The sequence below is a fragment of the Schistocerca americana genome, chromosome 1 (genome assembly GCF_021461395.2).
Source record: "Schistocerca americana isolate TAMUIC-IGC-003095 chromosome 1, iqSchAmer2.1, whole genome shotgun sequence".
NCBI classification, from domain to species: domain Eukaryota; kingdom Metazoa; phylum Arthropoda; class Insecta; order Orthoptera; family Acrididae; genus Schistocerca; species Schistocerca americana.
Window position 1 is genome coordinate 568835461 of NC_060119.1, and position 17398 is coordinate 568852858.

Sequence of the window (17398 nt, forward strand, 5' to 3'; positions counted from 1 at the left end):
CATCACTAGGCACTGCATCGCCAATGACACCCTCAGACCGGAGCAATTCGGCTTTAGGAATCACCACTAAACACTGCTACAACACGAACAAAGCCACAGGGGCCATGTTCCTGGACATTGAAAAAGTTTTCGCCGTCTTTGGCACACCGGCCTTATACGCAAACTAAGCATAGCTGGTTTCTGGGACGGACTCTTACATCTCATAGCTCAAGAACAGATGTTTCAATACTGACATGCAGGGCAAACATGGTATCCAAGTTGGAGTACCCCACGGAAGCATCCTAGGGCCAATCTTGTTCAACCTGTACATTAACGAATTCCCAGCAACATAAAATACAACATTGCCATCTACACAGATGACACAGCCATCCTTGCACAAGATTGGAAACCGTCGAACATTAATTCACGAATACAGACGGCACTCAGAACTGCCGAACCTTGGTTGGAATGACAGCATATTGAAGTAAATGTCAAAAAGTGCGAAGCAGACCAAAACTACTGTGCAAACATCAACACAGTAGACAGATAACACTACATACACGCCCAATACGTTTCCGAGATATCTCTCTGTCTAGCCGGACTGGAAACTTACATCGAACAAGTTGCCAACAGAGCGCATGCAAGGCTCAAACTCTACCCAATGCTCAACAGGGAAAGCACAGGGTGTCAAGGTCCATATACATGACACTGATTAGACCTCTGATGACGTACGCAGCTCCTGTCGGGGGATATGCAGCTTCTACACGCCAGTGCCGCCTGCAGATCATAGAAAACACAGTGCTACGAAATCATTAGCAACACTCCACGCTACACACACACACACACACACACACACACACACCATAGATCTTCACAATGAATACCACCTTGAAATCCTCAAGGAAGTATTCAATAAAACACACCTCACGACTATACAGGAACTCAAGACACTCAAACAATCCTTTCATCCTTACTCTGGGAAACAACGATTACAACCATAAGTGGAAGCATAAGTGGCCAAAGGCACTACTGGCTAGCAAGCTAACATACACCAACAAGCAACAAACGCTGGAAAGCCCCTGCATATCAGCGATGTTGACTGGATATACCAGCTGCTATTAAAGCCAACCAACAAGCCACAGCAGAGAAACCGACAAGATCACTCACTGACGCCCAAACAAGTCACCAACATCACCCAACACTGCATCCGGCATATGACCTATCAAGACACAAAAAAAATGATGAACGTAACTGTTACAGGTATGCTGATACTGACCAAGAGATCAACAGCGGCACCCAGCGACAGCCACCGAGTAATATCACCGCACAACGCCAAAGGGATCGACATGCATGATACCCACTACTAACAAAACCTATCCTTGCATGACCTGTCACAGGCAGCAAGACATCCGCTACTGCTCTTACTACCCGACCTAACTATTTCAGAGGTTATTTTCCCTTGGCTCTTGCCTTGGCACTATTTTCCTCTGCCCTTCAAACCACTACACTTCATTCAACTTTTGACTCTATCTACCTCCAGATGAGTGCGTATTAATGGTTAACCCTAACCAGACGTATGCAAACATCACAGTACCCACACATCCTGCGACACCTCACTTTAGCGAGAACTAACCCTTGTGCAGACTCTGCGGGGGACACAACCTTGACGAAGCACTGTCCATGCGGGTGGAGAGGCTTGCGTATCCGGGTGAAGCTGAGGGCAATGTTGTAGGTGGAGGACCCGCTGCCGGAAAGGCCTCAATTGATGGATCAGACTAAGAGCATCCCATAACGTCCCATCTTCACTATCCACTCTTAGTCCTACACAACTCCCTGTCCCAACCCAAGGTGTGATGCAATCCGTGCCAAGGGGTGTGTGGCACATGGGAAGATGTGTCACAAACAGAGCCTCAGGGATACCGTGCGACCTCCTTGAGTAAGTAGCCTTACACCGCGCGGGGTATTCGTGGTGTGGACCTTGCAGATCCTCAAATCGTGTGGGACCAATATGGACATGACTAAAGAAAACAAAGAAAAACAAACTGAAGAGCAAATTGAGACTTCAGATATTCAAACAACAGGGTCAGTACTGATGGAAGGCATCCCCACAACTGAATCAGGATCTAGACCTGAGCCAGAAGTGGGAACTGTAACTGCAAAGCTAGACCAGATTAAGATCAAAGGCTTGTCTGGGGCCCAGAGGAGGAAACTACTCAGGGAAAAGAGGAAAGAGGAAGGGACAGAATGGTTTCCTAAAGACAAGTGGAGGGAATTAAAGGGACTTGAACCTAAGACCCCAGGAAGAAACTGTCTCAGGTTGAAGGGGACACACAGCAAGGATACCAACACTAGAGGTGAGTATCTTCTTGAATTTCTTTTAACAGACACCTTCTACTTCAAAGAGAGGTAGCAAGCAGATAAGGGAGGAATCAAAGAGTCCCTCCTCCCTGGATAAGCGAGTCCAGAAAAAACCAAGGCAAGAAATAGCGAAACAAACCTACAATACTGCAGTCTCGATTTTTAGGATGGCAGTTATCCAGGAAGGCTGTCCACTGATAGCCATCACCTCGTAGCGGGAGGAACATGTGGCCCCCTTTGAAAAGATGGGGGGGGGGGGGGGGGGGGGCGTGGGGTGCTGGCCCAGGACCCAACTTCAGGAGGGCCTATCTAGATCATGGTGCCCTCATTTTTGTCTGTGAGGGGGTGCACACGGGGGAATGGTTCAAGGACAAGGTGCCCATAATATCCCCGTGGGAAGTTGTGAAGCTGCTGGTTAAGATGGCAGCAGAGCTTCTTCAGAGAGCAAGGATCTCAATATGGGTACCAAAGATCCTTAAGGAAGTCTCTCCTACGACTCTGTTCAGGAAAATAGGGGCCCAGAACCCAAAAGTCTCGACGGAAGATTGGAGAATGATCAACCAGAAGGTTGCAGCGGAAGGATGAACCCTGGTAGTGGAGGTCCGAGAGTCCCTGAAGGTGATGCGGGAGCAGGACCTGAAATTGTTTTTAGGGTTCTTGCAGGTCACCAACAGGGTTCTTACAGACCTCAAAGACGGCAGGAAGACAGACTGGAGATGCTGCAGATTAATCTGCAGTATAGTAAAGGGGCCTCTGCTGCCCTGAGTCACTGCCTGGGCAAGCAGGAAGTGGACGTGGCCCTGATACAAGAACCTTATTTATATAAAGTGGGTGTATCGGGCCTCGGTGGCACTGGAGGTAAGCTGATTTATGCTAGAAATCTAAGAAACTCCAGACCATACATCTATGTAAGAAATGACCAACTGATGGTGGGATGCGACGCCAATGCCCACAACCTAGTGTGGGGCATCAAGGACACCAACAGTAGAGGTGAGTACCTTCTTGAACTTATTTTAGATAACAACTTAGAGGTCCTGAATAGGGGCAATGAACCAACATTCAGGAACAGTAGAAGAGAAGAAGTAATTGACATAACCTTTAGTTCCATTAGATGGGCAGCTATGTCAAACAATGGCATGTGGTGTTGGAGCCATCCTCATCGAACCAAATGTTCATTAAATTCAAGGTTGAAATGGGAATCAGACAGACCATGACCTATAGGAATCCCAGGAAAACAGACTGGGAGACATACAGGAAGGACCTTGACTTAGGCTTATCAGAAATTAAATCCTCGATAAGGAAGCCAGTAGAATTTGAGGAAGTAGCCATAGTGACCTCATATCAGGACAACTGCACAATCACCAAGAAGTGCACAAATAGGAGTGTGCCTAGGTGGAACAACAACTTGGAAATGCAAAGAAAACAAGTTTGTAGACTGTTTAATATTGCGAGACATAAAGGACACTGGGCTAAACATCATGAGGCCCTTGTCAGCTACAATCTTGCAATCAGACAAGCAAAGAAGGCATCCTGGAAGGTATTCTGTGAGGAAGTGGAGAGTATGGCTGCACAAGCTAGACTTCACAGGATTCTCACTAGAATATCAACCAATCCAGGAAGTATGCTGAGGAAGGAGGATCGGGAATATACGAAGACAGCACATGAGACACTGGAACTGCTCCTCAAAATTCACTTTCCTCAATATGCTCTGCCGGACAACACAGATCAGAATGTGATCCCGGAGAGACAACGGTTCTCAGGCACTCAAAGAGAGGACTGGGAATCGGCCAAGGAGTGTGTGAACTTTAATAAAATCCAATGGGTGGTAGGAACATTCCAACCGTTCAAGTCACCTGGCCCAGATGGAATTTTTCCAACTCTCCTCCAACAGGCAGGAGAGAAGCTCATAAGAGTCCTATGCAGGCTGTTCAGGTTTAGCCTAGCAGTAGGAATCATTCCCAATGCTATGAGGGCAGTGAAGGTTGCTTTCATTCCAAAGTCAGGGAGAAATTATCATACCAAGGCTAAGGCTATGAGACCAATCAGTCCGTCCTCCTCCATTCTCAAAACATTGCAAAAACTGTTTAATGTATATGTTGGGGAGAGGAGGCTAAGTAGCATCCCTCTACATTCAAACAAACAAGCATATCAACCAGGTAAATCATGTGAGACAGCTCTCCACCAACTCGGGAAGGTGGAGAAAGCAATTCACTTCCAAGAAATAGACCTCTGCATCTTCCTGGATATCGAGGGGGCCTTCAGTAACACGACCTTCGATTCCATGGTAAGAGCAGCAGAGGTGCATGACCTGGGGACCACTATATGCAGGTGGACCAGGGCCACGCTTAGTGGAAGGAAGGTAGAGGCTACCATGATGAATGAAAATATGGTAATTAACACCACTAGAGGCTGTCCACAAGGAGGAGTTTTGTCCCTTCTATTGTGTATTGTGGAATCCAGTGGTGAACAAACTCATTGAGGAATTAAATTCCAGACAATGCTTCTGCCAAGCATACGCAGATGACCTTGTCATAGTTATACTTCGCAAATTTACTGACACAGTTATAAATATGGCACAAAGAGGTTTGGACACTATGCAAAATTGGTGCATTAAACAGGATCTGAGGGTTAATCCTAAGAAGAGAGATATTCAACACTCAAAGTTGGAATCTAAAGCTCTTCGATGAAACTATCTGTGAAGAGGATAGTGAAATATCGAGGGGTAACCTTAAATGAGAAGTTAATGTGGGCCCCTCACATTAAGAGTATCTGCTCCAAGGCAAAAGTGCTCTAGTGAGTACTAGAAGGGCTTGTGGCAAAAACTGGGGCCTAAGCCCCAGGGGTATGCACTGGATGTACACCACAGTGGTCAGACCTAGGATTTCCTACTGGGCCATAGTGTGGTGGAAGAAGGTAGAACAGTGGCTTGCAGCTAAGGAGCTTGCTAAGGTGCAGAGATTGGCCTGCTTAGCCATAACAGGCAGAATTAGCAGCACACCAACTGCTGGAATGGAAGCCATGCTGGACATGCCTCCACTACATCTTTGGGTCAAGGTGGAGGCAGCAGCTGGGGCACACAAGACTTAAAACTGGCAAAAACTGGGTTTCATTCGGATATCCGGAATCTCACACTAAGATAGTGAGTGAGGTAAATACAGGAATGGCTGGGGAAATGCCTGCCGACTATATAATAACTTCCAACTGCTTTGACAAGCCTTACAATATAATAACTGGAAGCAGGGAGCAATGGGGAAAAAAACAGTTCGACACCGTACGGGGGACATCATTTGGTTCACTGATGGGTCGAAAATAGACCAAGGCATTGGGGCAGAGGTGTACGGGGTTCAGCCAAGACCAGAGGGCATCATCTCTCTAAGAAAACTGGCTTGCATATTCCAAGCTGAAATTACTGCAATCAGGGCATGTGTGGAGGAGAATATGGTAGGTGCTACAAGGATCATAGCATCTACATCTATTCAGACAGCCAGGCAGCCCTGAAATCATTGGCAGCTCCTGCAACTAGATCTAAGATTGTTGCGGAATGCCACAGGGCTCTGGTGGAGTTCGGGGGAAGCAATTGGGTAAACCTAGTGCGGGTCCCTGGCCACTCCGGGATCTGTGCCAATGAACAAGCCGACATATTGGCTAGGATGGGGGGCAACAACTCCATTTATTGGACCGGGACCTGTCCTGACAATCACGAAGGCTATGATAAAATTAGAACTACGGAACTGGCTTCTGGCTTAGTAAACAGCACGTAGGATATTGGACCAAGGTTCATAAACAAAAACATGGTAAGGTAATGATACCCGAGAGGCATTTTAAAAGTGGCTCTGTAATCCTGGGATTGAACAGGAAAGTGATCAAACTCATGACTGGACTGATGACCGGGCATTGGAATTTCAAAAAACAACTACACACAATGGGTATAATGGAAGAGGATCCGAAATCCAGGATCTGTGATGAGGGTGAAGAAACTGCATCACACCTAATCTTCGAATGCATGGCACTGGAGAGTGAAGGATACAGAATCTTAGGGACAACTAGACCTGTCTAACAAAAAACTGGTAGAGGGATTCTTTGCACTATTTAAGGGCACTGGTTGGATTCACTAAATATACAGGGAGCGACACAGCACAATAAACTTAGTTTTGGTGCGGGCAGTGGCAGGTTAGACCTAAGCTGTTATAGCTTCCATGTTAAAATCAAATCAAACCCTTATGCAGAGATGCCAGTAGACCTTTTGAGTTGGCCATCATGCCGGTGTGGGCGTGGAGGGGCTAGACCTCTTTTTTAAAAACAGGAGACCATATGAAGATGGGCAGGTGCCCATGAAAGCTCCATTAATGCAGTTGTGTGAGAATGCAGTATCTCCAAGTGGTATCATATGCCTTACTGATATAAAAGAATATACCAATGCAGTGATGGTTGCATAGGAAAGCATGCTGAATAGCTGCCTGTAGCAGAGTCAGGTTGTCAACATTGGACCAAACTCTCTGAAAGCCAGACAGAGCAGCTAAGGACTGGTCTGGTCTTTTAACAATCAGACCACGTGATTAATCATTCGCACCAGGGTCTTTCCTATGCGGCCCGTTAAGGCGATACTCCTGAAACTATTGGGAGACGAACGGTCCTGTCCTGGTTTCAGGAGAGTTATCAGGACCACCTCCCTCCATGAGTTCGGGAAGTTGCCTGTCTGCCATATAAGGTTAGAACATTTGACGAGAATTTCCTTTGATGCTGCAGGACTGTTGAGGCTTAAAAAGGGATGGAGTTCAGAAAAGTTTCCCAGAACCCTGCATCAGGGGACACTTACTGGACGGGATTGCAGGGAAAGACTGAGTCAGCCCTGATATTGAGCCCTTTGCAGAACCATTCATGCAGTCTTTTTAAGTTAATGATTCCTAAAGCAGAATGGAAATATATTAACTTCGGGTCCTACCATGTGGCCACAAAGGAGCATTCCCCACATAACTCAGTACCACCCATAACTGAAGCAACTGAATTACATTCTCTGCCAGGGTTTCCACTACCTTTTGTTGCGCACTGAAATGACAAATGTTCTGGCCACTATCCTTCCCACACCTCCCACAGTGGCATTCTGCTGTCCAGCAAACCTACACAATATCCATCCTTATCAACCCCTGCTCCCAAACCCTTACCTAATGGTTCATACTCCTGTAATAGGCCTAGATTCAAGACCTGTCCCATACATCCTCCCACCGCCACCTACTCCAGTCCAGTCATGAACATCACCTATCCTACCAAAGGCAGGGCTACCTGTGAAACCAGTCATGTGATCTACAAGATAAGCTGCAACCACTGCGCTGTATTCTATCTGGGCATGACAACCAACAAGCTGTCCGTCCGCATGAATGGCCACCGACAAACTGTGTCCAAGAAACAAGTGGACTACCCTGTTGCTGAACACACTGCCAAACATGACATCTTTCATTTCAATGACTGCTTCAGCTTTTCTGAATTGCTTAGATGGAAACTCTCACTGCAATACATCCTACATTCCTGTAACCGTCCTGGCCTCAACCGTTGTTAGTCACTATTCTTACCCGTCCAGACCCTTCCCTGCTCCCATTCCAGCACTACACAGCTATCATTCCACAATCACACTCAGTCTTTTTATTTCTCTCCTTTTCCACTACTTCTGCCCCCCCCCCCCTCCCCCATGCCCTCCATCTAACCTCCATCACTTTGCTGTCCACCACCCCCAGCATACTATCCCTACCCCTCCCCATCTCCTCCTTACACCCACCCAGTTGCCACTCCCATCACACACTGGTGCTACTGCTTCCAGTGTAGTTTCAGTTGCCTGAGACTGCGGTTGTGCGTGTGTGCGCGCGCGTGTGTGTGTGTTTATCTTCTGAAGTCCTTAATGGTCGAAAGCTTTATTTATTTGTGATAATCTTTTTGTTATGCCTATCTGCGACTCAACATTTCCACTATATGGTAGGAAGCAACTTTCCTTTTCATAATGTGGTTCGGTTACATCTAATGTATTATGCAGAAACACCTACCAGCAGTGACAGGACTAGACAGCAGCAGGATTGTGGCCTATCAAGACCATGTTTATCATTCTGTAACATTTCGATCATGTTGAATGGGATTCCATGAACATCATGTGAATATAAAATGTGTCAGTTAAGGAGGACCACATTCGCTGCTGTGCAGCATCTTTACAACCCAATGCAACCAGCATCAGAGGAAAAATTATATTGTTCCCTCAGCTGTGCACTCTCATGCAGCCACATCATTTATCTTGAGTCAAACAATGACATTGTTCAAGTATCCACACAGACAGCATGATCATGCATCGATTCCTATATACTTAGTATAAGTAGTGTTGGGGCTTCCTTTTTTGTAGCGACTAGAAGAGGAGAGCCAATCCTCACGCACCCAACAATAACTCTGGGCTCAAGCTTGAAGTCACATCTTTTCCAACATGTACCAGCTCTGTGTACAGCGTCATAATAGACGTGTGAGGAGGCTCTGAGAGTGAACATTCCCAGTTTGCATTCGTCACTGTCATATGGAACAGCAACTTGTGTGGCAGTATGATGTGCCATCAGGTACTCAACACTATCATCTCTGGCTCAATAATCCGTAATTGGAAAGCGCCCATTACATTTCTGAGGTATTAAGGCTGGCATCCATGTTGTATCTTTAAAGTCTTTCAATAAGATAACATCTACATCTATGTTCTGCAAACCACCATGAGGTGCATAGCAGAGGGGTACGTCCCACTGTATCAGTTTATTACAGTTGCATTCACGTATGGAATGCAGGAAGAACGATTGATTGAATGTCTCATGCAATAATTATTCTAATCTTATCCTCAAGATCCCTATGAGAGTAATATATAGGGGGCTGTAGTATATGCATTGAGTAATCATTTAAAGCCAATTCTTGAAACTTTTAATAGACTTACTATGGATAGTTTACATCTATCTTCACAAGTCTTCCAGTTCAGTTCATTCAGTATCGCTGTGAAACTCTCCCATGGATTAAATAAACCTGTGACCATTCGTGGTGCCCTTCTCTGTATACCTTCAATATCCCGCTACTCCTATCTGGTACGCGTCCCACACAATTGAGCAATATTCTCGAACTGGTCGAACGACTGATTTGTAAGCAATCTCCTTAGTAGACTGATTGCACTTCCCCAATATTATACCAACAAACCAGAGTCTACCACCTGCTTTACCCACAACTGAACCTATGTGATCATTCCATTTCATTTAAGTGTTACACAAAAAGTATTCGTATGAGTTGGCAGATTCCAATAGTGACTCACTGATGCTATAGTCATAGGACACTACATTTTTTTTTCATTTTGTGACTGTACAATTTTACATTTCTGACCATTTAGAGCACGCTGCCAATCTCTGCACCACATTGAAATCTTACCAAGACCTGAGTGAATTATTATGCAGCTTCTTTCATATAGTACTTCGTTATAGATAACTGCATCATCTGCAAAAGGCCTGAGGTTACTAACAATATTGCCTGCAAGATCATAAATATAAAATATGAGCAGCTAGGGTTCCAACACACTTCCCTGAGGCACACCTGAAGTTACTGCTACATCTGATGACGACTTTCCACCCAAGATAACATTCTGTGTCCTTCCTACCAAAAAGGCCTCAATCTAGACACAAATTTCACTTGATAGCCCATATAATCATACTTTTGACAATAAGTGTAGGCTTGGTATTGAGTCAAATGCTTTTTGGAAATCAAGAAATACAGCATCTACCAGATCCAAAGGTTTCAGTATATCGTGTGAGAAAAGTGCAACTTGGGTTTCACATGATTGATGTATTCAAAATCCATGCTGGCTGGCACTGAGGAGGTTGTTCTGTTCAAGATACCTCACATTATGTTTGATCTCAGAATATGTTCAAAGATTCTACAACAAATCAATATCAAGGATATTTAACATTAGTTTCGTGAATCAGATTTACTACCCTTCTTGTAGACGGGTGTAACCTGTGCCTTTATCCACGAACTGTGCGCAGTTTTTTGTTCAAGAGATCTATGATAGGTTATAGTTAGAAGAGGGGCAATGTCAGCCACAAATTCAGTATAAAATCTGACAGGGTTTCCACTGGGGCCTGGAGCTTTGTTCAGTTTTAACAATTTCAGCTATTTCTCAACACCACTGACAGTATTACTTATTTCATTCATATTTTCAGTGGTATGAGGATTAAAACTCTGCGATTCTCCTCAGTTTTCCGATGGAAGGACCATTTCAAAGCAGAGTCAACCATTTCAGCTTTTGATTTGCTACCCTAAATTTCAGTTCCTGCCTCATTTGCTAAGGACTGGACACTAACTTTGCTGCCACTAATAGTCTTTCTATATGCCAGAATTTCTTTGGATACTTTGAAAGATTACTTGACAGTGATCTTCTAATAAGCCCAATTTGTCCAAGACGTCCTAACTTATCTCAATAATGTGTTCAAGGTTTAACAGTGGATCAATTGGAAGCCTAATCCATTATTCTCCTGCTGTGTCTGGTATGGATGAATTGCGGCATTTTACACAAGAATCAACGAACAACACAGTTTTGGGAAAGAGTACTGCAATGTCACAGATAAATCATTTCTGATGGACTTCATCATATTTCCACTGACAATGTCATAAGAATAAAACATCTGCTGACATTCTATATGCCCTTCCTTTAATTTCCTGTGGCAACAGTAGTTCATTCCAATTTACTAATGAGGCCTCAAGTAAAAAAAAAAAAAGCTACAGATTTGGGACCAAAGGCCAATTCCCTACTATACGAAGTTAACAAGTCCTAGACATAAAGGGGGGGGGGGGGCAGTGATCTAAATTCGCATATTAGGAGAGACAGGTGAGCTGGTAATATTAATTTCATAGATACAATCATGAAGCAGAACAATATGAGATGTACAATAAATCAAGTCTTACATTAAAAAATACTGTGTTTGTACAGAAGAACGAAGCAAAATCTTACATGCCCAACAAATACTATTCAGTGTGTGTGAAACAAGATAAGGATTTCAACAATGGCTTCACATATCTGACATTCCATTTCTCACCAAAGATTTTATAATTACCACAGGGTTAAATTTATATACTGCTTTCCCCTTAACCCTCTTTAATTTTCATAGTAGCAAAACGTTAAAAATACATATGCACAAAAATCACGGCGCCTCGTGCACGAGACATGCACTTAAAAGTGAAGCCTTGAGATTGGCAACATCAATCTAAAGCTCATTCACGCTGAACTTAGGAGAAGAAAACAAAAGGAAATGTGTAGCACGGCAGTACTCAAATTTTACCATATTCACAACAAATCAGTCAACTTTTTACGGTATTCATAACACCTACGCGTTTTCTGTTAGTTTATAGTAAAACAGAAGTTCTTAATAAGACGTTTGTATTTTTATATAAATGTTACGATCAAACCGCACAGTACCTGCCGTCTAATGGTTTTCGTTATACAGTCGTCTGTTAGCATAATTTCATAAGCCAAATTCTCTTTCGACACTTAAAATATCATAGTTTTTATGTGGTTTCGTAACTTCCTTTGTACATCTACGCCATTCACTCTACAATGAAGAACTATCGTTCTTGCATCAATGATAATAAAACCGCGAATTTCGAGGAACAAACTGCGAACACGTATACATAATGAAGATCAAAACAAGATCTTTTATTGCACGCAAATGATCTAAAAGATTCCTTCCACAACGTATACCATGCTGTCTTTGGTTTCAATGCCAATAGCAGTATACGAGTAAAACGTCCGCACAAAATTTATCTTATTTCATCAAAACGTATTTACAACATTCATCATCAATTACAAAAGCACATAAAACTGAAAAACATTACCTGTATTTATAATTAAAATTTCCTTCATGAAACTGCTTCAGAAACTGTTTAAATTTCTTCTTAGTACTTTGCAGCGTGAGACGCGATTCACTGGCCTGATCATCACCGCCAAAATTATCCGAAAAAAATATACCGGGATCATCAAACCCTTCCATTTTCCAGTTTTCACACAACTCACACCGTTCTGATTACAACGCTCCCACTTCGGCAGCTTTGGCGGCAAAATTTTCCCGCCCAATCTACGCACAAAGGTACATATCTTTGGCAACCATCATTTATTTCCATACAAACGTAAAGAGCTGTCTGCGCAAATGAATGCATACAAAACGTCTGCGCAAAAAGATCGTTGCGTGCTACAGGAGATTTGTTGAGATATGACATGTGTGTAAACCTGGAAGTTGGGGTTAGACGTTTGAGTGCGATTTCTCAGATCTATGGGTTCGAATCACATCAACCATTGTTCTTGGCTAAGCATTGCGCAGACAAGGTGGAGCGAATGGACAGGTGACTGCCGCACATCTGACTCTAAAATTAAGGTGTCTCTCGTCTGTGTGCACACTGTGAATTTTAAAATGGCAGATACATGCCAATGTTCTAGATAGTTCATACCCGAATTTTCTTTATAAGAGTCATACATTTTTGTGGAAAATTAAAAGCAGCGAATACGGCGGTATGGACGAGAAGGCAGCTGCTTACAATTCTTTAACAAAGAAAGTAAGAGCGGGTGACCCTACAGCGAATACGGAAACAGCACATAATAATAAAAAAATATTCGTTGCGGACTGTTTACGGAAAAAAGCAAAGCAGCGAAATCTATTCGATCTGGTGCCAGGGGATTCACTCAGTACTGTCCTATACCATAATCTAACATCAGTTGTGACAGGGTAGCAACAAAAAGTAGGCTTTATTTGTTCTTAACAACAGGAAACTCAAAGTATTGCGTTACCAGTAAGCTAATAATAGAAGACCTTGGAACAAGATACATACTTGTTATTACTCTTCCACTTATTATTATACTTCGCTTACATCCTAATATAATTTGTGATTCATAACAAGAGCGATTTAGCGGTAACTGTAGGATTCACTACCACAAGTAAAAATTTCCAGATGTACAATGATCCCTGACTAGACTTCTAGAGTGGAATTTTCTAGTCTAGTGCAAAAGATGCTGGTAGACTTCACGCAGGGAATCGAAAATCTCGACTTAGAAACAAACTGAACTATACTGTGTCTCAAACACATACAAAATTGTAAAAATATGATCTATAACTTTCAGAACTGAAGCAAAGTACTTTAATTGACTTCATCGAATCATCCTTCAGAATACCGTAAATAGCTCGTATGTGTTAGGTATGATTTCAGTCAATGCTTGTTTTGAAATTTCAATAGCAAGTTCTAGATCCTTGTAGCTCCTGTTGCCAGGAATCTTAACATCACCTCAATCATTCGTGTGAAGAAATTGCTTTTCTCACACAAGATTCCTTTCGTACTATACTAGGAGTTATGGGCGCCAAGAGATAATTATATGTTTCTAAATCCATCCTCAAATAATTAAGCCAGTCTTCGAATTCACCCTGCAATTCCCAAAGTAAATTTATGTGCGAAAACTGCATTTGCTTAATCAACCACTATGTACATCATTTTGATCTGTCTTTCTGTTTCTAGCATTTTGTTTCCTATTCGTTTTTTTTCTTTTTTTTTAACACAAGTTGAGAATTATCACCATTTTAAATAAATTAAGTAAACTTTGATGTTACAGTATGAGGAGAGGTCGTTTGTCACTGAAATTTCTTTTCTACACCGAGAAAAGGAGGGCAAGCACTAGATTCGAACATGCGTGATGTGAACATACCACATTTTCAAGAGATCTGCGTGCATAGATATCTGCACACACAGATCTTTGAGTGAGGACATGCCATACAAACTTCCACCGGGAATGGGAAAACTGCAAATCCATAGAAAATAGAAATCATTTGGGAGTAATAGGGTATTTACAGACAACAAACACAAATCACCATAATGGGTACTGATACAGTTTGTAATTAATCATTGTGCAGGAATAGCTCACTGTTGGCTATGGTGCAGTAAATTAGCTCTTTATCCCCTTTCTGTGTTTGTTTGTTTGTTGGATATAAAGAAACTGTTTCAAAGACGAATAAATATCTATTTTGTCTTAAGAATAAATACTAATTTTTATGAAAGTCATAGTGTCACCAAGTTGTCAGTGATAAAACGTGTACCAGCAGGCCATTTTTTTAAAAATTTATTTATACATTCCATACCATTGCGAGTTTCCAAAAATATGAACTACTAGATGTGAAAAACACACAAACTAAACTATTAATGTATAAACCAAAACACCTGTTTTGGAGTATACAAAGATTAATGTTGTGTACTGCTGTTGTTCTCGAATTTTATAAGTTATAATTGTGACTCAAAGGTAACACCAAATACACATGAAGAAGAATCTCAATTCTTCATAAGACTCACTGCAATGATTTTTCATTTGTTTGCACTTAGTATTTAGTGTACTTGATACTTTACCCACCATATTATTTCTCTGAATTTCTGCAAGTAGAATACAAATATTCGCTATCATGTCAAAATCCCTGTTTACCTGAACTGAGTGAGTTAGGCTTATCTTGGTGATTGTGGCACCTAATATGAAAAATAACATTTAACTTTTCTGAAGACCAGTTCACATTGGTTGTCATGGCACAATCACGTCACATAACAGTACCGTCATGCCAGGCTGCATTCACACTGTCCATCACATCAAGTCACAATAACCTACAGTTCACAAGACTTGGTGCAAATGCGACATCATTTTGACCCAGAAGTATCAGTGTAAGATCCAAAGAAATGCCCTCCAGAGATGAGAGTATAACAACTCACGTGTTTAAGTGCTGAAGCTTTCGTAACAAAGTGCCAGAGCTTTAAGCACTCTTAAAAACCACTGTAGCTCACATAATATTAGGCTCAGAAAGCTGGTTATGACCTGATTTTGACAGAAATGCGAGCTTTGGACAAGATTAAGCATACACCAACAGGATAGGGAAATGTATACAGGGTGTTGCAAAAAGGTATGGCCAAACTTTCAGGAAAGATTCCTCACACACAGAGAAAGAAAATATGTTATGTGGACATGTGTCCAGAAACGCTTACTTTCCATGTTAGAGCTCATTTTATTATTTCTATTCAAATCACATTAATCATGGAATGTAAACACGCAGCAACAGAACGTACCAGCGTGACTTCAAACACTTTGTTACAGGAAATGTTCAAAATGTCCTCCATTAGTGAGGATACATGTATCCACCCTCCATCGCATGGAATCCAAAAAATGGTTCAAATGGCTCTGAGCACTATGGGACTTAACATCTTAGGTCATCAGTCACCTAGAACTTAGAACTACTTAAACCTAACTAACCTAAGGACATCACACTTATCCATGCCCGAGGCAGGATTCGAACCTGCGACCGTAGCAGTCCCGCGGTACCGGACTGCAGCGCCTAGAACCGCACGACCACCACGGCCGGCCATGGAATCGCTGATGCGCTGATGCAGCCCTGGAGAATGGCGTATTGTATCACAGCCGTCCACAATACGAGCACCAAGAGAGTCTACATTTGGTGCCGAGGTTGCGTAGACAAGAGCTTTCAAATGCCGCCATAAATCAAAGTCAAGAGGGTTGAGGTCAGGAGAGCGTGGAGGCCATGGAATTGGCCTGCCTCTAGCAATCCATCGGTCACCGAATCTGTTGTTGAGAAGCTTCGACTGAAATGTGCAGGATCTCCATTGTGCATGAACTACATGTTGTGTCGTACTTGTAAAGGCACATGTTCTACCAGAGCAGGTAGAGTATTCCGTATGAAATCATGATAATGTGCTCCATTGAGCGTAGGTGGAAGAACATGGGGCCCAATCAAGACATCACCAACAATGCCTGCCCAAACGTTCACAGAAAATCTGTGTTGATGACGTGATTGCACAATTGCGTGCGGATTTTCGTCAGCCCACACATGTTGATTGTGAAAATTTACAATTTGATCACGTTGGAATGAAGCCTCATCCGTAAAGAGAACATTTGCACTGAAATGAGGATTGACTCGTTGTTGGATGAACCACTCGCAGAAGTGTACCCATGGAGGCCAATCAGCTGCTGATAGTGCCTGTACATGCTGTACATGGTACGGAAACAACTGGTTCTCCCGTAGCACTCTCCATACAGTGACGTGGTCAACGTTACCTTGTACAGCAGCAACTTCTCTGACGCTGACATTAGGGTTATCGTCAACTGCACGAAGAATTGCCTCGTCCATTGCAGATGTTCTCGTCGTTCTAGGTCTTCCCCAGTCGCGAGTCATAGGCTGGAATGTTCCGTGCTCCCTAAGACGCCGATCAATTGCTTCGAACGTCTTCCTGTCGGGACACCTTCGTTCTGGCAATCTGTCTCGATACAAACGTACCGCGTCACGGCTATTGCCCCGTGCTAATCCATACATCAAATGGGCATCTGCCAACTCCGCATTTGTAGACATTGCACTGACTGCAAAAAACGTTCGTGATGAACACTAACCTGTCGATGCTACGTACTGATGTGCTTGATGCTATTATATAGAGCAATGAGTCGCATGTCAACACAAGCACCGAAGTCAACATTACCTTCCTTCAATTGGGCCAACTGGCGGTGAATCGAGGAAGTACAGTACATACTGACGAAAGTAAAATGAGCTCTAACATGGAAATTAAGCGTTTCCGGACACATGTCCACATAACATCTCTTTCTTTATTTGTGTGTGAGGAATGTTTCCTGAAAGTTTGGCTGTACCTTTTTGTAACACCGTGTATGTCACAGTAGACAAGAAACTTAGGTCCACCAAGAGGACATTGAAGCTGCATGTGAGATGAAATGATTGAATGGCACTGTTGGCTGTTAGTCCCCTCCTGGGGTAGTTCAGCTGCCGAGCTGCGAATCGTTTCAGGTGATGCCACACTGGACGAGTTGCATGTAGATGATGATGAAGACAAGACAACACAGCACGTAGGCCCTGAGTGGAGAAAATCTCCGACTCCTCTGGGAATCAAACCCGGTCCTGCTGTATGGTAGTCAGATGTGCTCCCCAGTCAGACAAGGGGGTGGAGTGTTTGGACATGACTAAGTACAAAGGGTAGGCGTAAA

At 43.1% G+C, this 17398-nt stretch overlaps 1 protein-coding gene across 2 annotated transcripts in view; it reads right to left on the minus strand.

Annotated features, from left to right (window-relative positions):
* Nucleotides 1–12454, minus strand: part of LOC124606576 (DNA replication licensing factor mcm5) — a 91131-nt gene extending 78677 nt beyond the window's left edge. The window contains exon 1 of one of the 2 annotated variants that reach the window (XM_047138563.1): nucleotides 12217–12454. In XM_047138563.1, the coding sequence (XP_046994519.1) occupies nucleotides 12217–12371 (155 nt within the window). In that variant the 5' untranslated portion in view covers nucleotides 12372–12454. Of the gene's footprint in view, nucleotides 1–11800; nucleotides 12006–12216 lie in introns of those variants that run through there. The other variant, XM_047138571.1, reaches the window with a different exon arrangement.
* Between the last annotated feature and the right edge of the window lie 4944 nt (nucleotides 12455–17398).